The 23,211-nt window shown below is 41.0% G+C and overlaps 3 protein-coding genes and 1 pseudogene across 4 annotated transcripts; all 4 read left to right on the forward strand.

The window, feature by feature from the left end:
• The first annotated feature begins 1,181 nt into the window (after positions 1-1,181).
• LOC5511640 lies at positions 1,182-4,508 on the forward strand. Of its 2 annotated transcripts, XM_001632003.3 has the most exons (5): positions 1,182-1,318; positions 1,806-1,970; positions 2,465-2,720; positions 3,236-3,510; positions 3,754-4,508. In XM_001632003.3, the coding sequence occupies exons 1-5, from the start codon at positions 1,228-1,230 to the stop codon at positions 4,407-4,409; spliced, it is 1,443 nt and encodes a 480-aa protein (XP_001632053.2). In that variant the 5' UTR covers positions 1,182-1,227; the 3' UTR covers positions 4,410-4,508. The 2 variants fall into 2 exon arrangements, with proteins under 2 accessions (XP_001632053.2, XP_032236943.1); XM_032381052.2 differs by lacking the exon at positions 1,806-1,970 and having other exon boundaries at positions 1,187-1,318.
• Positions 4,509-7,707: 3,199 nt separating this feature from the next.
• On the forward strand, positions 7,708-11,404 carry LOC5511661 (RNA-binding protein 42). Its single transcript, XM_001632002.3, has 5 exons — positions 7,708-7,921; positions 8,302-8,591; positions 9,112-9,399; positions 10,213-10,407; positions 10,814-11,404. The coding sequence occupies exons 1-5, from the start codon at positions 7,857-7,859 to the stop codon at positions 10,924-10,926; spliced, it is 951 nt and encodes a 316-aa protein (XP_001632052.3). The 5' UTR covers positions 7,708-7,856; the 3' UTR covers positions 10,927-11,404.
• Positions 11,405-11,766: 362 nt separating this feature from the next.
• LOC5511639 (lathosterol oxidase-like) lies at positions 11,767-14,324 on the forward strand. Its single transcript, XM_032381007.2, has one exon. It carries the CDS (start codon positions 12,006-12,008, stop codon positions 12,858-12,860), a length of 855 nt encoding a protein of 284 aa, XP_032236898.2. The 5' UTR covers positions 11,767-12,005; the 3' UTR covers positions 12,861-14,324.
• A 2,321-nt stretch (positions 14,325-16,645) lies between these two features.
• Positions 16,646-19,012, forward strand: LOC116617875 (annotated as a pseudogene).
• The last annotated feature ends 4,199 nt before the right edge of the window (positions 19,013-23,211 follow it).

Raw genomic sequence — 23,211 nt, forward strand, 5'->3', positions numbered from 1 at the left:
TTTGGTCAGATTTTTATCAGATAACTCCCTTTATTTAATAATTTGTGGATCTTCACCGATTTAAAAGTTCTATAAGGTGCCATGAATAAAATATCTATTTATCTATCTACTCCCCCACCCCGGAAAAATGAGGTCCACTTTATCGGATTCCGCACCCCCAAGAAAAATCCTGGGTACGGGCCTGGTAGAGTAAACCTCGCTCAAATGGTATTTGCATGTAAGGAACACTCGCTTATATGAGACTGTTTTTTAAGTCCCTCATTCTTATATAGAATTACCTCGCTTATATAAGGGATTTCGTTTATTAGTCCTTCGTGCATGTCTGTATTGATTAAGTGCGCACAACATCAGCACCACGAGTGTAAAACACTCAAAACCCATAAAATGACATTAGCAGATAATGTATCATGTGCAGTTGATTTACTACCGCATGGTTTGATCTGAGGCCAAGACTATCGTGCACAAATTACCCCTTTTATCGCCCGTGTTATCGTAGCCCGTGTTGCGGGCATTTCCGACGTTTTTGATAGGGAAGAAAGGATAGGTTGTTGAAATTGTTTTCCCTTTGATCTCCTGTGCGCAATCAAAGAAAAATTTAAAAAAAAGCAATGAACCCATGCTATAAGCCGCTGCTCCCCTCCCCCCTGCTTTATTTTGCCGCCCCTATGCTGCTATTGGCGGCGATTCTAGGTGTGACCAACCAGCCCCTCCCACCGTTTAATTTTTGTGTGCACTGTCTTCGAGCTATTGTGACGCTTGTCTTGCCTGGAAATCGAAATCCCGCCGATAAATTCTAAGCAAGAGGGCAATAATTTGTGATACAGTGCGTGTGAATAAATTACAAATTTCTGTCTCCCCATCGTTTCTTCTACACAAATTCTTTCTTTCACGCTTTCCACAGCCTGCGTGGAATAACAATAGCTGTCAAAAGAGTACTGTCATTTCTAAATACCATTAAAAGCAATTGGATCACTAAAACAAAAGAAAGCTGTCAAATTTGCAACGATCTTGTTAGCGTTATTCAAAACTGCTCTCACAGTGAACAACAAGCTCAACACCATGTAATCAAATCAATGCACAAACAAATTACTTTTTTGTTTAGTTTATGACAGGTTTGATTAAAGCAATTTGCGCTCCCCAATCAAATGGCGCCAAAGGCAAAGGACATAGGTATAAATTCGCCAGCAAGGACTGTTTTTCACTATCAGACGTGGTACAAGTTCTGACATGGCACGACTACGCCTCCAGCTCGTTCTGCTACTGAGTGTGGTGATGTATGGGGTGTATGGGAGACCAATGCACAACCCAGTTGAACCAGGTAAGGGAAACCAGTATACCCCCTGTTTTTAAATTGGGGGGTTATAGCTCTTAGTCATATGTGAACGAGGGTTAAAAATAGCTGAAGTTTTATTTGACTTTATTCAATAGTCAACAAATGTAGGGCGCATTTAGCCGCATGTTACCAGTCAAAGACTCTAACATTAATCAATCATTGTTAATTAGTCGCATTTAGCTTCATCTGAGCTTTAACCGCGTGCTCACACAGTAACTTCTTTTAACCGGTGGGTAGGCGGTCCACGGTGCAGGTATTTTGTTAAAATGTGTAAAATTGGGGAAAACATTTTTGGCGGCCGATGTTGAATGCGCGCGGCAAATCCCCCCTCCCCCTCCTCCCAAAGGCACCCACCGGAGGTATTTAACTGGCTATATGAAATCATCATGATCTTTTTACACAGCCGCTGAACCTAGGCTCACGCTTTGCGTGACAAGATGTGTTTATTTGATAACCACGTTCCTTTCTTCAGATTCTTACTCGTATCTCCATGCCAAATTACAAAATCCCTCGCAACAGAGCACGGGCAAGGCAATGATAAGCATCTTACGTACATGCGCGCGACTGAGAAGCGGGATCTGTGCTCCATTCTCAACTCCCTCTGGACCTACCCCTACAGAGGAGAGCACGCCCCCTAGTGAGTACTCGAATTTATTATCTGTACACATGTGAAAATACACATTAGAATTAGCACCTCCCTTAGGTAAAGAGTAAAGCGTCACGACTGAAAGGCACCGCGACATGAAACTGCTAATTTTGCACACTAGCATACACACATTGGCACCAGTCGGGCCAATTTTATATTGCATTTTGAAGATTTCTGTTGCAAACAATCTGCGCTAATTGCCATGGGTCCCGGTATACTCCGCAAAATACTACCGGAGTAGAGACGGAAGTAGACCTGAAACATCTCTCGTGAATCTTGTTCCTCTTCGTCATGGCACTATAGGCAACCTGAATACTGGTGTAACCCCCTAATACTGGATTATATATTAATATTCGTTACCAAATATATATAGGATTTAATTTTTTTAGCAACATAAATATGCATCAGCATAAAAGGGCCATTAAATTAAATAACTCAAGCACACTTAAAGAAATAAGATAAATAATTCGATCTTAATTTTCAAGGCGATACATGGCTGACTGATCTGATAATAACTGCTCTAAGTAAAGAGAACAGAGAAGAAATGGTGGCCACACTCCGCAGTAGTGCCAGACTGCGCAAACGGGTCTGTGAGGTAAGCGAGACGGACCAGGCGGCACACGGCAACGAGAACAGGGAACATGTTGAGACTAATGCCATAGAGTCTAGCTACAGCGATGAATTCGTCAGTTTCCTGCAAAGTCGTAAGAGACGATCTACTGTCGAGGAAGCACTTGAAAAGTGAGTAAGGGATGGGTCTGGCGTACAGGCAGGTGACTAATGTATACCTATTTTTAGAGTTATGGGTTGTAAAGTTGTCTCATTCTGTTAATAATTGAGGCGACAGTGTTTAGCGCTGTAGGGTGTAAGCATAAAAGTAATTTCTGATAAACACAGCGTAAGTTTGTATCAATTTCCCGTATTCATTAGTAAATACGTTGTGTTAAATTCTCGCATTTAAATCACTACGCCCAAAAACTCCGGACGCAAACTCTAAAAATTTTGCCCTGCTTCTTTAATGAAGTATATACATTTTATTTATCCTTCAACTTTTTATAAATAAAACCGCCTGATACTCTGGCTAGCACTGAGCACCCCATCACCAATAAGTCGATCAAAAACTTGTGCGGATAATATTCAGGTGTTAGGTGGAGGGAAATACTCCTAATCCTTTTAAGTAAATCCTTTTTTTTACATTGGGATTTGCCGTTTGTGTCGCCTCAGATTGTAGAACAACCTGTGTTTTTGTTTTCAAGATTGCCACAATTGGACGACTCAGATTCGCTTGACGCAGCACCTGGTGTTGGCGCACGTGAAGAATATGTAGAGATGCATGAACCAACTGAAAGAAAAGCGCCCGGAGTTGTGTTGCGTGACGCGGAAGAATCTGATAAATCACGTGGCTCAGACGAGAAAGAGTCTGGAGTCGTTGCACGTGACGAGTCTGAAACACGCGATGATCCTAGTCAGCCCGCCGATGGAGAATTTGCTATTGCTACACCCATACCTCCACTTTTAACCTCAACCTCAGGTAAACAAGGCTGGAAATACCATACCTTCACTTTTAAACTTAACCTCAGGTAAACAAGGCTGGAAATACCATACCTCCACTTTTAACCTTAAACTCAGGTAAACAAGGCTGGAAATACACTCTTGGCATCTCTGTTTCACCGTTGCTATTTCTATGGTGCAGATTTCAAATTGCAATTTGCAGTTCCCCTAGGTCAAAAACTTCAAAATACCCATCTCTAAAACGCGTTCATTTTTCTTACAGGTATCGAGAAACCTTTCCCTATGACTGCGACCGCTAACACTCTTCTGCGTCTTGACGGAACATTCGACGAGTCTCTCCTCATCCAACCCGAGTCACTGGCGGAGAGTTCCGAGTCCTCCCCGAAAAGGAGACGTCGAGGTGTGAGCAACTTAGATATTGAAAATGAGCAAGTAACTTCAAGCTCTGAGAAAAGGCTACATCCGGGCATCAAGAAACGTGTACATCCGGGTCACGTTGAGCCTGGCGTAGAAAACAGACCCTCGCGAAACAATGTCGAAAAACGCGTAGAAATACCCGATAAAGAAATAGAGCTAGCGTTAAAATACGAAGAAGACGACGAGAAGCGAAGCAACGAAGGGGGGGAACTAAACAAGCAAATGTCGTCGGCTCCTAAAAAACGGGGAAAACTTCAAACCACCTTGAAGAAAAAGGAAAAAATGGAGCCCAAAGATGTCGAGGAGTCGCTTCATGAGCAGGAGAAATCTGACGCCTCTAAAAGAGGAAAGCTTGGAGCAAGCCTGAAGAACAAGGTCCCGGAGGTAGTAGTGCGAGGTGAAGAAACACGCGACGGGCTTGAATCACGTGATCTGGGATCTGAGCAGAAACCACGTGATCGTGTCTTGCTTGATATCGATGAAATGCCAAGTGATAAATGACAAAGTATTTATACAGATTATATAATCAGAGTATAAGAAATGCTATAATGACCCAAAAATAGAGATTATTTATCAATAAAATTGCCAATTGCTCATTAATTTGAAACTTTGTGATTTACTTCTATCGTTTGCATCGTTGTCATACTAACCAACCCAAGCAGTTTTCTATGTGAGGCAGGTATTCCCTCGGCCGCCAAAAGTGTTTTTTTTTATCTTCTAATATTATCCTTTTTCCATATGATGACTTTGACTCCGCACAACTCCTTCCTCTCACACGACACCCTCTCAGCAAATCCTGGGTTTGAACCTGTGAGGTTGAGTTTCCTAAATGGCTAAAGATTATGGTTTTCTATCGTCCTACATCTACATCGGACCGTGAAACGTTTCTAAATTGTCTTCTTCAATAGGCTTATTCCTTCTATGTCGAGGCTAAACAGAACGCCTCTCCGTTTTACAAATATGTAAGTCCTAGATTAAACGGCGTGCCAGAGTCGCACCGTTCTGGTTTGGTAGAGGTTCGATCATAGAGCGGCTCTACAATAAACGTCGAACTTTAGTCATTAGGCACAAAATACATGCTGCTTTGTCTTATGACGCGAAAATGGAGAACAGAACACAAAGACTAGAAATGACTAGAAAAGCCTTCTTGGTCAGAACAATATGGTCTAATAAAAAGAGGAGAATGAATTGATTACATGCCGCAATATATTGGGATCTCATCCTAGTCCCACCCGGCCGTCCTCTGATCTCTGGCGTGTCTCTCCTCTCTGTGTAACACTTGTAGCTGACTAATGATGGTTTGCTTCCAGTTCGCCTCTTCTTCCAGCCAGACGTTACGCTCATTGGCCTTTGCAGAGGCCGCCTCTACCGCTGCCAATGCTTGCTCAGCCTCGTAACGACCTAGAGCAAACTCGTCCATGTCCGTCTGTAATTTCATCACGGCATTCTGTACAGCAATGCAAGGACTGATCAGCTCCGTTATATTCGATCGCATCTTTGAATTACTTAATTAGCACCAGAAATTAATACTGTAGCCACCATCATCTCCAGAAAACCAACCCAACAACCCCTTTCCAAATACTCCAAATGATTAAGCAGACATATGAGAAAAATTTGCTGACAGTTAACTTATATGATGTCTTTAGAAGAAAATCACCCCCATTCCCATCCCTGGATCTGTCTCTGTATGGGTGTGTTCATTAGAAATGATAAATTGCCTTAAAACTTAGAACATGCCTTAATTTTATTGACAACATTATTCTACAAAAAACGATTTACTCGTCCCCTCTCAGATCAGCCGAGCTACGAACAAGCAAGCATTGCCTGGGCTACCTGTGCTCCTTCCCAGCGCGGTCAAGCGTAACTAATCGTCCAACGGCGTCGGTCAACGATGCTTGTGGCTACTTTCTCGTTTTAAAATACGGCTAGCGGCCAGGGAAAATAGTTTAGCTCGGATGTTTTGCCACATATCGAATGTAAGTGTACCCTGGCATAGGTCTGCGAGATAAAAATATTTTGTTTGTTGTTTTTTCCTCTCGAGTGCTACAGAAAATGGCGCCTCCAACCTTGTTTCTTTCCTTAGTAGGGGGAGAGAAGCCATAAATTCCGTTAAGAAAACCGCCCCAAATCGTGTATTACACGTGAATTTGACAACAACAAGGCATGTTTTAAGTTCTAAGGCAATTTTATTGACAACATTTTACACAAAAAACGCTTTACTCGTCCCCTCTCAACCATTGCCTGGGCTACCTGTGACTGGACGTGGTATTCCATGATACAGCATGTAACTTGCGAAAATGTAAACAAAAACTAAATGGCGGTGTACCCATGGGGTACCCACGAGGTATTCGCTTGTTCAAAGCATCAAAATGATGAAAAACTATTGTAGATTCTGTCGATGTATTTCCTTTTTTGCTGCCACCGTCCGGACCTAACGAAAATCCCAACTTTCTCAAATCGCCTTACCAATAATCAAGCGGGAGCCTAGCTACGCCCGGTGATCCCACCCCTAGCTACGCCCCCTGCAGTTATCCCTAGCTACGCCCAGTGATCCCACCCCTAGCTACGCCCCCCTGCACCCATTTTTAATTACACCCCCTGCAACCGCCCGTAGTAGACTCACAATGTTTACCTCGGGGATTATGCCAAATTAGATGACCTTGAACTATATGAGGATTATTACGTGACGATCGCCGTAATTTAGCGAGAACTTACGGTCATAAAGCTACGCGAAGAGATTACGGTTGTTGGCGGTAGGGTTGCCTTCATTCTTCTACTCTGGTTTTAAGGGTAAAAAAGAGCAATTGTCTGATCGTTACTATACATATTTTCTAAAAAATGAATGAAACAAAATAAATATCAATCCCCATAAGAAAAATTCACCAGAATCTGTGCTTAAGGCTGATAAAGATGGTCATGATATTATGATTTTTTTTATTATATGACATACTGTACAGTATAATAAATACACGATTTTTCTGGTTGATAAATAATAAGATTAACAAAAAAGTTTATCGTTCTCGCTAATTAAAGTAAAAAGAAAGAATTAAACCCTCGTTTTCTATTTTCCGTTAGCAACACATTCTATTCTTGGCTGATTTAGAATAGAGGTCATTCGCCCGTGCGTTTTACTATAATAGCGACAGGCTGCTCCCAAGAGACTCAAGGCGCCCAAATAGACCTCAATATTTTTGACCCCACGTCACAGCGAGCTGTGTGTGGCGTAACCGTATAAGACTCAGGTCTTAAGGGCTAGGAACCTGGTTATTGCCTCCCTATTAATGCGCGGGTGCCTCGGTACCTGTGTGTTACACAGTTCGCCAGATAGCGGTGTTGGAGCCGAAATCTCCAGCCTAGCCGTAAAGCTTTAGCTGCCATACGGAGATTCAGCGCCACGTCTGGATGTATGGTCTATTTTTTTTTTTTTTTTTTAGACCTACTAGGTTCAGATCATGGCCGAAACCACTATATATTTTTCAGCGTTTTTTTTAAGGCACTCACACTTGAGGCCTGTTTGATATAGGCTATTTATTTCAGATATTTTAAGTCTAGTCTCCACAAACGAATGCCGAGCGGCGGGAAGGACATGAGAGGAGGGGGGTGGGGGGCTGAGAATTTATCACGCCTTCCTAGGCGGCTTATTACTGTATTATCAAAAACATGGCATTTAGCACATAGGGTACCAAACCTATTAGCTTTCGTGTACAAATGCTTCAGGCTATCAGGCAAATGAAGGCTCTTTTATCGATAAAATACTTGTCCAAGTACGCAATGGTCGGTTGGGTTCCCTGTGTCCAGATTCTGCCCAACACGCGCCCGCGATCAGCATCGTAGGTAGAACGTAAGAAAACTGCTCTTTCATAATAAATCTTTGGGAAGAAAAGAAAGGACAATATTTAGACCGTTGTATAATACAATACAAGAAAAGTGACTTAAAACAGCGAAAGTATGAGTGGACAGCCAGGGTTCGAAGACTCCGAGCGTAAAAATGAACTCGAAGAGGAAATGTCGCGGTGAGTTTCTCGTCCAACATGGCGGACTGTCGCTTGTTCAGTGTATCTAGAAACAGAAAGTGACTGCTGCATTTATGGAGTTAACCTCCTCTGGTATTAATTAATTCATGTAATGTTGTATTTCTCTGACCATTAAGAAAAAAAGTGTAAATTTGCATCATGTCATAAGTGTGAATTTGTATCATATCAAATAACTTAGTTAATGTGTTCTCTGTAATTATTCTACAAACTTTTTGTCCCTTTCTTATGTTGTTTTATGTTTCAACTATTCTTTAATTAGAGGAAAATAGGTAAAAAAGTTGGTGTATGGATTTTTGCAATAAGAGGCCCTAGACTGATCCTAGCATTCATTATATCTAATACACTTAATTAATCCAAAGATTTGAGCAAGAGATTGCTGGTCACCCAGTCCCACGACCCATCATCTCGGCCAACACCTTTAAGATGGCATCACAAGCTATACAAGAGGCTGTTGTGCATAATGTTCCACCCCCTCAAATTACTGCGAGACCAGTAGCCCCTCCACCCAACCAACAACAGATGCCTTTTTTCCCTCGTAATGTGCGACCACATACTGGACCTTTACCACCCCCACCCATGATGCCTAGAGTGTCCATGCCTGGACCCACCAGCCATCTGCCTGGGATGGGCCATAACCCAGCACTTCAAGGTAAGATAAGCCATGTCAGAATTGACCAGGAAATATCCCGATTGAACCTTTTTTGCTGCCAAAATGCAAGTACACCCTAAAGCTGGACATACTGATATATTTTAGAAAGTTTACCTATAAAATGCCATTTAAAGACATCTAATAGAAATCCCGCAAATAATGGTTTTCTGCTTCCTTTCTCACTCTTCCAACACTTGAGAAACATGCTACACTCTGCCGTTTCCAATAGACTTAATGGATTTACATATTTCTATCATTGTCAATTTTCATTGTTTTCTTTGGTTTTCAAAGTTAAACTTTGATTGGTCATAGTTGTTTGGCATGTCCCATTTTCAGTGTCCTCACTGTAAAGTTTTTATTTAATTAACTCACATTTAAGAATGCTTGATGATATACAATTGCTTCTTTCCTGCCTTTCCTCCTGCTTTAAAGGGTACCAATGATTTTCATGATTATAATTGTACTAATATTTTTTTAGGGATGTTGTGCTTATGCTCATAATAATAACATTCCCTTTCAGGTATGGCACACCCTACTATGCAAAGAATGGGACACATGCCCCTCCCAGCACCCCCTGCCCCTCCCATCATCCCACAAGCCATCAACTCGATGCCGATGCCAATGGCTGGCCCATCAGTGCCCACTGTCCAGGTACCAACCATTACTCCTGCAGAACAGAAGGAGTGGGAGTCCGCTTACAGCCATGTTGAGGGCGATGAAAAAGAGAAAAAGAAAAAGGAGAAAAAGATTGTAAGAGTTGCAGGTGGTCAGGTCTGGGAGGACGCATCTCTTGCCCAATGGGATCCAAGTATGTTATCTTGCTATATACCTTAAGCCCCCACGTTTTTTAGGCTCCTATAACCCACCTTCCTCTCTAGAGCCAAAATGTCCTCTAACACGTATAAAAGCACATCTCTATTTTATCTTCCCCCTCCCCTGAGGGCTTATTAGAGCTTTTATGGTATTATATATTATTGTTATTGTTGCCCTACAGTGTAGGACCATAAAGTCCTCTTTCAAATATGGTGAACATACACTTTTATGGATATCTTATAAAACTATATCATTTCGGCAAAACCCCTAAATAGGGTTAGTAACTAAGTATTTTATTTAGATCATTAAAAAAATCTAAACTTTGCTATAGTTACTCACAGGTTTTTCATCCCTCCATCTGCCCCTGTGAGCTGTGAAATAATCATTCTTGTCATCCGTGCTTCAGCACTCACTCTTAGCCTTAGTGGGAGTTTAATGTGTGGGGAGCTGGCCCCAAATCTAGAGAGTTGGCCTTGAAGCCATTCACACGATTTGTACTTTACTTATATGTGAATGGATTAAAAATGTTCTAGTTCAGAGCAGAATTGTCTCTATATTAGACATTCACACTCCAAAAATATATACCTCTCCAAATGTCATGTAATGGCCACCATTTCAATATTAAGCAGTGGCCTAAAAAGTCTAAAACTCTATTGTTGGGCTTCGAACTTACCAGTCCTCAATTCTAGACACTAAGGCCTTAAAAAGAAAATTGTAAGTCTAAATTTACTAATAGTCCTCTCAAACTTCCTGCACTGCAACAGGTTTGCTTAAATAAGTACATTTAATTCATGCTCTTTCCTTGCAGATGACTTTCGGATATTCTGTGGTGATCTTGGGAGTGAAGTAACTGATGAAAGTCTTACCAGAGCATTCGCAAAGTACACATCATTTCTCAAGGCTAAAATTGTTAGGGATAAAAAAAGCAACAAAAGCAAGGGTTATGGCTTTGTTAGCTTCAAGGATCCAAATGACTTCATCAAAGCAATGAGGGAAATGAATGGTAGGGATGGATATAGTATGTGCATTTCAATTTAGTACCACTGACAAGGAGCATAACAATTGTATTTTCTCTTTTCTCAATGGCCAGTTACCTAGTTACATTCCCCAATATTACAGTATTTTGAGTAGGATTTGGGCACACCATAAGCTGGTGACTAGAATTTTTGTTTTGTTTTGAGCTGTCAAAGTTTAGTAAAATACATTCTATAAAGGGTGACATTCCATAAAGGGTAACCAGAGGTAACTCCCCTTCAATTTCAGAATCTCTGAAATGCCAAAAATAATTCAAGTCCAATTCAGTTTGCTTAAAATTATAAAAATAGTAACTTGATACAATGTGCAAGATGTTAAAAAAGGAGAGCCTATGAAACTGCATGTAATAACGGATCAATCTTTTTTCTTTTCAGGTAAATACATAGGAAGTCGACCTGTGAAACTAAGAAAGAGTACTTGGAAAGACAGGAACATTGACGTTGTAAAAAAGAAATCAAGAGAGAAGAAGAAGCTTGGTTTGAGATAGCCATTCAGTGTCTCAGTTTTTAGATCTTTAACTTGAAGTATTGAGACTTTACTGACGGCTTAAGCCTCTGGTGCACCCAGTTGTAGGTGCGTGCCTTCAAGGTTGTACTGTATTAGAGGGAGAGGCCAATATTAAAAAAAGAGATATAAGGAAATGAAAAGATGGGGCATGGCTGTACCCTTCCCCCTGTTTTCGTAATGCCACTGTATTGTCCCCCCCCCACCCCCCTAATATTTCAAGGTCCACTACTTAACAGTCCTGCCTTTATGACAGCTTATACCCTGTGTCTTTGCTTTTTATAAACTCATCATCATCATTCTTATTAGTTATTTCAAGATCCAGCTCTTCCATTTCTCTTTTCTTATTACCATTAGAACACAGTCTTGTTTATGTGTTGTCTATTTCCTGCTAATGTATGTCTGGAGCAAAGGGTGTGCCATACTGTTCAACTTTGTAAATAAAAAAGTTATTACAACTATAGAAATTGTTCTTATCTATCTATATCAATATATGAAATTGTCAGTATAAGGGGAAAGGAAAAGAAGTACCAAATAAAAACTTACCCAAAAGGAAGTATGATTACTATAAATCAGGACGCTTTGCATTTTTTTTTTTTTGGTTTGCTACATTTTGGTTCATGGATAGGAAATAATGCTTTCCTCTCAAACGAAAAATTACCGAGCAACAAACTAAGAAAGACTGGTGTCAATTTTATTAATTTCAGTACTCCACTTTCACAAGAATTGTCAAATAGAATGTTATCAAGCCAAGGGGTGCAAATGGATAACATTTGACGGTCCCACACTAAAAAAAAAACTACTTTTTGGCGGCCAAAAAAGGTTGGTCGCGGTTGGTGTTCTCCTGAATCAATTTTATTTGGGCTGCCTGTGTATTTACTATTCGAGTCTAACGCTCGTGCTGATTGGTCAATTTCTATATCGTTTTAGGGTAAAAAAAATCATGTATTTGCCGGATACGGACTTTGCTCGGTCGAGTACTGTCTGCAAGTCCCTTTACCGTTACCCTTCGTTGCGAAACGCATGTTTCATTGCATGTGAAGAGATTATATTCCTTCTGTGATGGATCTAGTGCTTTCCTTCGCCGATCAACACTTGTTGACTCCCTTCATCTACCCGAAATCATGGCCGGAGAATGACATCTACCGTCAGGCACTCAGTCTTCTTCTGATCGCAAACGTCGGAGGTGCCCTTCTATACCTCGGTCTCGCAACCTTCAGCTACTACGCCATCTTTGACAAGCGACTGATGAATCACCCACAGATTTTAAAGAACCAAATCTACCTTGAAATTATGGTAGCTTTGAAAAGCATCCCGTTCATGAGTTTGCCTACAGTTGCGATATTTCTGTGTGAAGTTCGCGGGTATAGTCGACTCTACGATGCAGATCTAGAGGCAGGAATAGCAGGTATCTTGTGGGATATTGGCAAGAGCGCGGCTGGGTTCCTATTGTTCACAGACTCACTAATTTACTGGATACACCGCTGGCTGCACCACCGATCAGTGTACAAGTACTTGCATAAGACCCACCACAAATGGAAAGTCCCAACCCCCTTTGCAAGCCATGCTTTTCACCCAATTGATGGATTCCTGCAGTCAGTTCCATACCACATCTACCCATTTCTCTTCCCATTGAATAAGATTGTGTACCTTGTGTTGTTCGTGGCTGTCAATATCTGGACAGTGTCAATACATGATGGGAACTACAATGTTCCCTGGTTTTTGCAGCCAGTCATCAATGGTGCCGCCCACCACACAGACCACCACACCTTCTTTGACTACAATTATGGCCAGTTCTTTACCATGTGGGATAGAATTGGTGGGTCATTCCGCACGCCAACCGCATTTGAAAACAAAGCTCCTATTGACGTTGTTCTTGGGAAAGCTATAGATGATGATATCAAGAAAACGGAATGAGTGGTTTCGAATAGAGCTTATTTTAAGTGTGACACACACCATTGCCCTCAAGAGAAAAAGCTTAAGGGTGTTCAGAGGTTAGGTTGATAGGGAAATTTTGAATTACAGTAGATTTTTATTAAGAAAAAGAGTTTTACTGCTGAAATTGGTCAAGTGGACTAGGGACTCATCCTGCTATATGTTGATGACATCATTAGGTGACATCATCGGATGACGTTTTCACAGCAGAAAAAAAATGTTTATTTGCCTTTCCTTTAATTTTTTTTTTTCGAAGGATTTTAAGTTCAGAGTATTTATTATTCCTTTCTAAACAAACGTGAGCATGGTTTTGGACAAATATTAAAAAATCAATTTTTTAGACTAATTAATGTGCAAGCCAATGGGGTATTTTGGTCATATGTTTTTCATTTTGACCGGTATGCCTTATTCCATGCCCAGGTTTAATAAGAAAACGGTAAACAATATTTTCTTACAAAAAATTGTCACAATTTCAAAAATTTAGGGTGCCATTTTACCTTTTTTTGTGCGACCGGAAGTCGTTTTTAACGCATGCACTGTGTCCCAGACTATTTGGTGGAGCGGCTGCTTAGCCACCAAACTTAGTGCACAGCGCTCTTCACGCTGCCTTCAGACCAGTGACTTCTTGCTGCCAAAGCACATCTTTTTCTTTTTTTGCTATGCCCAGTTGGCGGCATTTTAGCATATGAGGATGATAAATTGTAGAAAAAATAATAACCCCTTAAAAAAAACGAGACATCTTGTTGCAAAAGGGTGACAAATGAAACATTTTTGACCGGCGAAAAGTTTGTAAACAAAGGTGCGCTCCCCTTGAAAAGGCCGTTATTTTCAAACCAGAAGCGATTTTCCCGCCTAAATTGCAAGCGCATGTGTCAGCATAGCAACCAAGGTCGCGTAACAACCTAAATTCCGAACAGCCGTAAGTGGTTAGCCTATTCTCATTACCAGAAGGATTCCAGCATGATCTTATGCATGCTAAAGCATTTCTTTGTCAGAGCTGCTGAATTTTGTGTAAATCAAATAGTACTTCCCTGTACCTTTATTGGTTTATGTCCTGAAACTTTCACAGGGGCTGCACTGTAGGCATCAAGTAGCCAAAGAGACATAAGGTTCTGATTTTATAAGCAGCAGGAAGGGCAGTGCAAATGCCCCAGGGGGGGAGGGTACAAGCCCCAGAGGGGGAGGGTACGTGCCCCTGGGTCAGGGCCTCTATCCATGGGCCTTTCACTAATTTAACAAAATTATTTAAACTTACAAAAAGGTTTGTTAAATTATAAAATGGTTAAAAAGGAAGGTAATAGGTAATATTTTAAGTTGATACTTGCATATGGGTTATGAAATATTTTTTTAACTACAAAATATATGCATACTCTTTAATAATTTGTTTGTTATAACATTTTTTTTTTAATTTGACATTCAGTTCCAAAAATAAATTTACAAAACCCATAGATGTCTATATTGTACTGGATAAAGATAGCACTATTCTTCAAGCGGGATTTGGTCTACCTGTGTATTCTGACTAGCGCTTGTGCTGTTCGGTCGATGTCTTATATCATTTGCAACAAGATACAAAGGCAATTAGACCCTGTGATACCTGAGATCTGCAATTTCTTTTGGCTCTGGGTTTTGATTACCCTGGGTACCAGAGCCTCCAGACTTCTCTCATCCAGCGGCGTTCAGCCAAAATGCTGCGACGAGCGAAGCAAGGAGGGTCTGGGCGGGCGAGTAGCTTTTTTCAGTTCCAGAAATACAGATTTTGTATCCTGCAGCTGATTGGTCAACGGGTTGTCATAGTAACACAAAACCATATTTGTTCAATATAACCATATTTGGGATTAGCTTGAAAAAACCGGTTGTACCTCAGAAGCCCTAAAAAATCATTTCTAAGAGAAAGCCCATTTTTTTCTCGGATATCCCCTAAAAATACCTGAGGCAGGATTTTGACCCCTATAGCTAAAAATACAACGAGCATCCCTATAAGGTCGACACGAGAAGAACCTAGAACTACAGTGGCCTTGAAGGGCCATCGAGTTTTTTTTTGTCAAACTTCTACTTTTTTTTTACAAACTTCTACTTTTTTTCTACAAACTTCTACTTTTTTTTACAAACTTCGACTTTTTTTTCAAATTTCGACTTTTTTTTACAAACTTCAACTTTTACCTTCTCTCACTTAGTCATTTGAAGCGAATTCTAAGTAGGTTTAACCTTCGACGACGGAGAGATTCTGGCGATCTTCAAGGCAGCGGAGACAATCGAGCGAGAGTTGGGAGGAAATGGAAGTCTTATTGGCTATATATAGACAAGCACCAACGTTTGATTACGCAGCATATTGCCTTGCTATTACAAGAGAAGATGTGAGAAAACTTCTATGCGCCTTAGATACGGCCGACGTGGAACTTCGGTCAAGGGTTTGAGGCGGCGTACATTCAGAGCAAAGGGTCGGAATTCATCTAGCATGTGGATGGTTATGACAAGGTCAAACCCTTTGGATTTTGCATACACGGATGTATTGATGGTTATAGAAGTTGCTTGTTCAAACAACGATCCGTAAATTATCGTATTTTCTAGATTATGTGAAAGTGATAGGAGGAGCTCCAAGAATAGTTCGTAGCGATAGAGGAAAATGGCGGTATTGCTACCATGCAAAAAAAAAATTCGTGACAAGAGCACAGAAGATGGTTTTGCAGGAAGTAAGAGCTTCATTTTTGGACCGATCAACCTCAAATCAAAGAATAGAGACATGGTGGGGAATTCTACGGAAAAGAAGCAGCGAGTGTTGGATCACAGGTCCCCCAAGCTAATAATATGTTGTATTTTAGGTGTCTCATTCACTGTAAATATATGGTGAGTTACAATAATAAAAAAAAAATTAGGACGAAAATTATAATAAAATACCTCCAAACTTTTCTAACCAGTTTGTGGAGTTGTTATTTAAATCCCTGTGAAGTTTCCATCCATTTGGGGCAATATTGAGCGATTGAAGTTCCCACTTCAATGTAATGTAAGAAACATGTAAGAAAAGTTTGAAGGAATTTTATTAAATTATTCGTCCCAATTTTTTTACACTTACACCTACACTTTAGAACATTAGCTTGGGGAACCTGTGGGTGGATAAGACAGTTCAAGGACCTTGGAGACAGTGGATTATTTCAAGATGATAAAGTAATTGACAGGGAGTGTATCAGATATGCCTATGTGGATGTCCTAAGAAAGGAATTGCACAATGTTGTTGCTTTGTGGAATTCTCACCGAGTGAAGCACGGAAACACCATCAGGCAGACCAGACCTCACCTACTTTTTGCCACATGTCCATTCGAGTGGCACATGAGCGATTACGCTATTGCTATCGACCAACAGGCAATTGCTACTGTAGAAGACATGGACATGTGCATGTCTAGAGAGTGACTTGCTACCATGTTGTTCTGAAGAATTTAGACAACTAGCACAGATGATCATGGATGACGAGGGCTTGCAAACACCAAATGACGTGCAAATGAAGCAAAATCTCTATATTTCAAATTGCTTTTTCACCTTGAGCAACTTTAGGTAATGTCATGGAAAAGCTCACATTTTGTTGGATAAGAAAGGTAATTTTAGTCATGTAGGGCATACATGAGAACAGCCTGGATTTTTTGTGTCGGCTGGAGCAATACGAAAGTACGTTTAGAAACATTCAGTGACCCGAGTTTAAATCCAAGAATAGAACCCCCCGGGATGGAGAGATTTCTGACCACGGACTGGGCTACCACAGGTATCCCAGTAAAAATCTTTGTATTAGACGGATACGGACTCGCTCTGCTCGGTCGAGTACTGTCTAAAAAGACCTTCGTTGTGAAACGCATGTTTCATTGCATGTGAAGGGATTAGATTTCTTCTGTGATGGATCTAGTGCTTTACTTCGCCGATCAACACTTGTTGACTCCCTTCATCTACCCGAAATCATGGCCGGAGAATGACATCTACCGCCAGGTACTCAGTATTCTCCTGATGGTAAACGTCGGAGGTGCCCTTCTATACCTCGGTCTCGCAACCTTCAGCTACTACGCCATCTTTGACAAGCGACTGATGAATCACCCACAGATTTTAAAGAACCAAATCTACCTTGAAATTATGGTAGCTTTGAAAAGCATCCCGTTCATGAGTTTGCCTACAGTTGCGATATTTCTGTGTGAAGTTCGCGGGTATAGTCGACTCTACGATGCAGATCTAGAGGCAGGAATAGCAGGTATCTTGTGGGATATTGGCAAGAGCGCGGCTGGGTTCCTATTGTTCACAGACTCACTAATTTACTGGATACACCGCTGGCTGCACCACCGATCAGTGTACAAGTACTTGCATAAGACCCACCACAAATGGAGAGTCCCAACCCCCTTTGCAAGCCATGCTTTTCACCCAATTGATGGATTCCTGCAGTCAGTTCCATACCCAATCTACGCATTTCTCTTCCCAATGAATAAGATTGTGTACTTGTGTTGTTGGTTGCTGTCAATATCTGGGCAGTGTCAATACACGATGGGAACTACAATGTTCCCTGGTTTCTGCAGCCAGTTATCTGTGGTGCCGCCCACCACACAGACCACCACACCTTCTTTGACTACAATTATGGCCAGTTCTTTACCATGTGGGATAGAATTGGTGGGTCATTCAGCACGCCAACAGCATTTGAAAACAAAGCTCCTATTGACATTGTTCTTGGAAAAGCTATAGATGATGATATCAAGAAGACGAAATGAGGGGCTTAGAATAGAGCTTATTTTAATGCTGTCGCCCTACAATTTCGAGCCCAGCAAATGTAAGATAATGCGCTTATCCAGGAAAACAGCCACAATATACCATTCTTATACTATATTTGATGACACCCCATTGGAAACTGTGTGAGGCTAAATATCTCAGGGCCGTAGCAGACCTCGAAATACTGGGGGGGGGGGCACAATACAGAAACATTAAGAAAATATTGGGGGTGCACAGCCATGCCCCTACTTGTCATTTCCTTATAATTTTCTAAGATATTAGGGGGGGGGTAACGTGTGCCCCATCCCTGCTACGGCCCTGTATTTGGGGCTGACAGTAACTCACCTAAAATGGAATTGGCATAAAGCGGCATCATGAAACGTGCCAACAGGGTGCTTAGGCTACTAAGGAAAAGCCTAAAAGACGGGGGTGATTGTTACATCTTTTAGGGTATAAAATTTTGACCAACTGCCATCCCCTAGGAGGTGTTGAAGGATTTCCCGATTCTGCCATCCTTAGGGAATAAAATTCGACCAACTGCCATTTCCAAGGGGATGTTGAACATTTTTTTCCGAATTTGCCATCGCTTAGGGTATCAAATTCGACCAATTGCTATTCCTAAGGGGATGTTTAATGTTTTTTTCCCCGATTCTGCCATGTCTTAAAAAGGGTTAAAAATTCCTTTGATAGTAGTAAAATTCCTTTGATGGTAGTAAAGTATGGTAATAGGTAATATTTTATTGGTTAATTTACTGTCATGAGGCTATGGTAGTAAAGTATGGTAATAGGTAATATTTTATTGGTTAATTTCCTGTCATAAGGCTATGGTAGTAACTATAGTAATAGGTAATATTTTATTGGTTAATTTCCTGTCATGAGGCTATGGTAGTAAAGTACGGAAATAGGTAATATTTAAAGTTGATACTTGCATATGGGATATGAAGTATTTTATCTTAACCACAAAGTATACAAATGCTCTTAAATATTTTTTTTTTATTATGACATGATTTAATTTGATATTCAGCTCCAACTAATAACAAAAACCATGACGTCTATTGTACATGTTTAAGATAGCGCTATTCGTCATGCTCAGTCCAGCTAGCTGGTATTTGTGGAAGACGTGATACTTATGACCATGATGGCATGGAATAAGTAATGTTTGATGAAGTTTAGTGAATTTTCTGTTCTGTCATGGGATGAGCCATGCAAACAGAGCCTTGATGACATAGAAAAAATTGAACCTGGGTAGAAGATTTTTTTTCCATAAATTCTTTTATTCTAAACCATGGCGAAAGGTGATTAGGATTGGATTATTTTATAATGCAGTCCCCACTTCAGTGACATCATCATCACCACCACTATCAACAGTATCACCACCACTATCAACAGTATCACTATCAACAGTATCACTTCCACTATCAACAGTATCACCACCACTATCAACAGTATCACCACCACTATCAACAGTATCACCACCACTATCAACAGTATCACCACCACTATCAACAGTATCACTTCCACTATCAACAGTATCACCACCACTATCAACAGTATCACCACCACTATCAACAGTATCACCACCACTATCAACAGTATCACCACCACTATCAACAGTATCACCACCACTATCAACAGTATCACCACCACTATCAACAGTATCACCACCACTATCAACAGTATCACCACCACTATCAACAGTATCACCACCACTATCAACAGTATCACCACCACTATCAACAGTATCACTTCCACTATCAACAGTATCACTTCCACTTTCACCAGTATCACCACCACTATCAACAGTATCACCACCACTATCAACAGTATCACCACCACTATCAACAGTATCACCACCACTATCAACAGTATCACCACCACTATCAACAGTATCACCACCACTATCAACAGTATAACCACCACTATCAACAGTATCACTTCCACTTTCACCAGTATCACCACCACTATCAACAGTATCACTTCCACTATCAACAGTATCACCACCACTATCAACAGTATCACCACCACTATCAACAGTATCACCACCACTATCAACAGTATCACTGCCACTTTCACCAGTATCACCACCACTATCAACAGTATCACCATCACTATCAACAGTATCACCACCACTATCACCACCACTATCAACAGTATCACCACCACTATCAACAGTATCACCACCACTATCAACAGTATCACCACCACTATCAACAGTATCACCACCACTATCAACAGTATCACCACCACTATCAACAGTATCACCACCACTATCAACAGTATCACCACCACTATCAACAGTATCACCACCACTATCAACAGTATCACCACCACTATCAACAGTATCACCACCACTATCAACAGTATCACCACCACTATCAACAGTATCACCACCACTATCAACAGTATCACCACCACTATCAACAGTATCACCACCACTATCAACAGTATCACCATCACTATCAACAGTATCACCATCACTATCAACAGTATCACCATCACTATCAACAGTATCACCACCACTATCAACAGTATCACCACCACTATCAACAGTATCACCACCACTATCAACAGTATCACCACCACTATCAACAGTATCACTTCCACTTTCACCAGTATCACCACCACTATCAACAGTATCACTTCCACTATCAACAGTATCACCACCACTATCAACAGTATCACCACCACTATCAACAGTATCACCACCACTATCAACAGTATCACTGCCACTTTCACCAGTATCACCACCACTATCAACAGTATCACCATCACTATCAACAGTATCACCACCACTATCACCACCACTATCAACAGTATCACCACCACTATCAACAGTATCACCACCACTATCAACAGTATCACCACCACTATCAACAGTATCACCACCACTATCAACAGTATCACCACCACTATCAACAGTATCACCACCACTATCAACAGTATCACCACCACTATCAACAGTATCACCACCACTATCAACAGTATCACCACCACTATCAACAGTATCACCACCACTATCAACAGTATCACCACCACTATCAACAGTATCACCACCACTATCAACAGTATCACCATCACTATCAACAGTATCACCATCACTATCAACAGTATCACCATCACTATCAACAGTATCACTATCAACAGTATCACTATCAACAGTATCACCACCACTATCAACAGTATCACCACCACTATCAACAGTATCACCACCACTATCAACAGTATCACCACCACTATCAACAGTATCACCACCACTATCAACAGTATCACCACCACTATCAACAGTATCACCACCACTATCAACAGTATCACCACCACTATCAACAGTATCACTTCCACTATCAACAGTATCACCACCACTATCAACAGTATCACCACCACTATCAACAGTATAACCACCACTATCAACAGTATCACTTCCACTTTCACCAGTATCACCACCACTATCAACAGTATCACTTCCACTATCAACAGTATCACCACCACTATCAACAGTATCACCACCACTATCAACAGTATAACCACCACTATCAACAGTATCACTGCCACTTTCACCAGTATCACCACCACTATCAACAGTATCACCATCACTATCAACAGTATCACCACCACTATCACCACCACTATCAACAGTATCACCACCACTATCAACAGTTTCACCACCACTATCAACAGTATCACCACCACTATCACCAGTATCACCACCACTATCAACAGTATCACCATCACTATCAACAGTATCACCACCACTATCAACAGTATCACCACCACTATCAACAGTATCACCACCACTATCAACAGTATCACCACCACTATCAACAGTATCACCACCACTATCAACAGTATCACCACCACTATCAACAGTATCACCACCACTATCAACAGTATCACCACCACTATCAACAGTATCACCACCACTATCAACAGTATCACCACCACTATCAACAGTATCACCACCACTATCAACAGTATCACCACCACTATCAACAGTATCACCACCACTATCAACAGTATCACCACCACTATCAACAGTATCACCACCACTATCAACAGTATCACCACCACTATCAACAGTATCACCACCACTATCAACAGTATCACCACCACTATCAACAGTATCACCACCACTATCAACAGTATCACCATCACTATCAACAGTATCACCACCACTATCAACAGTATCACCACCACTATCAACAGTATCACCACCACTATCAACAGTATCACCACCACTATCAACAGTATCACCACCACTATCAACAGTATCACCACCACTATCAACAGTATCACCACCACTATCAACAGTATCACCACCACTATCAACAGTATCACCACCACTATCAACAGTATCACCACCACTATCAACAGTATCACCACCACTATCAACAGTATCACCACCACTATCAACAGTATCACCACCACTATCAACAGTATCACCACCACTATCAACAGTATCACCACCACTATCAACAGTTTCACCACCACTATCAACAGTTTCACCACCACTATCAACAGTATCACCACCACTATCAACAGTATCACCACCACTATCACCACCACTATCAACAGTATCACCACCACTATCAACAGTATCACCACCACTATCAACAGTATCACCACCACTATCAACAGTATCACCACCACTATCAACAGTTTCACCACCACTATCAACAGTTTCACCACCACTATCAACAGTATCACCACCACTATCAACAGTATCACCACCACTATCACCACCACTATCAACAGTATCACCACCACTATCAACAGTATCACCACCACTATCAACAGTATCACCACCACTATCAACAGTTTCACTTCCACTATCAACAGTTTCACTTCCACTATCAACAGTATCACCACCACTATCACCACCACTATCAACAGTATCACCACCACTATCAACAGTATCACCACCACTATCAACAGTATCACCACCACTATCAACAGTATCACCACCACTATCAACAGTATCACCACCACTATCAACAGTATAACCACCACTATCAACAGTATCACCACCACTATCAACAGTATCACCATCACTATCAACAGTATCACCACCACCATCAACAGTATCACCACCACTATCAACAGTATCACCACCACTATCAACAGTATCACCACCACTATCAACAGTATCACCACCACCATCAACAGTATCATCACCACTATCACCAGTATCACCACCACTATCAACAGTATCACTACCACTAGAGCACTATAATCACATCATGTAAAAATGATCAATAAAAAGAGCTAAAGCTGTCAAACATTGATTGGTTTGATAGTGACTACACATTCTAAAAGCACCCCTAGGGAAAGTTGGAGTACTAAAATGCACCATTTCTCTCTTCGTGCAACAGAATCTGTGGAGTTGTCCACATAAATGGATACAGTTTGGCTGAAAAATGTCATATTGGGACTGTCGAAAATTTCTATTAAATGAGGGTCTACTTAAGAGTTCTGTTATAGAAATTCGGCTGCATTTATCAATGGCTCTATTTAGAAAGTTTTATCTAGGGGCAAGTCTCAGTCATCTCTTGTATTTGCTAGGGTAACAGATATCTTTTGTAAAATTCCTTCAGCTTTGGCTCTTTTG

This window comes from Nematostella vectensis, chromosome 9 (assembly GCF_932526225.1).
Source record: "Nematostella vectensis chromosome 9, jaNemVect1.1, whole genome shotgun sequence".
In the NCBI taxonomy this organism is placed as follows: domain Eukaryota; kingdom Metazoa; phylum Cnidaria; class Anthozoa; order Actiniaria; family Edwardsiidae; genus Nematostella; species Nematostella vectensis.

Excerpts from the sequence above, each read along its gene's own strand:
- LOC5511661 (XM_001632002.3), top strand. The coding sequence starts at position 7,857 with ATGAGTGGACAGCCAGGGTTCGAAGACTCCGAGCGTAAAAATGAACTC. Across the intron at positions 8,592-9,111 it reads CCATAACCCAGCACTTCAAG|GTATGGCACACCCTACTATG; the intron begins GTAAGATAAGCC and ends ATTCCCTTTCAG. Across the intron at positions 10,408-10,813 it reads AGCAATGAGGGAAATGAATG|GTAAATACATAGGAAGTCGA; the intron begins GTAGGGATGGAT and ends TTTTCTTTTCAG.
- LOC5511639 (XM_032381007.2), top strand. The coding sequence starts at position 12,006 with ATGGATCTAGTGCTTTCCTTCGCCGATCAACACTTGTTGACTCCCTTC.
- LOC5511640 (XM_001632003.3), top strand. The coding sequence starts at position 1,228 with ATGGCACGACTACGCCTCCAGCTCGTTCTGCTACTGAGTGTGGTGATG. Across the intron at positions 1,971-2,464 it reads AGAGGAGAGCACGCCCCCTA|GCGATACATGGCTGACTGAT; the intron begins GTGAGTACTCGA and ends TTAATTTTCAAG. Across the intron at positions 2,721-3,235 it reads GTCGAGGAAGCACTTGAAAA|ATTGCCACAATTGGACGACT; the intron begins GTGAGTAAGGGA and ends TTTGTTTTCAAG.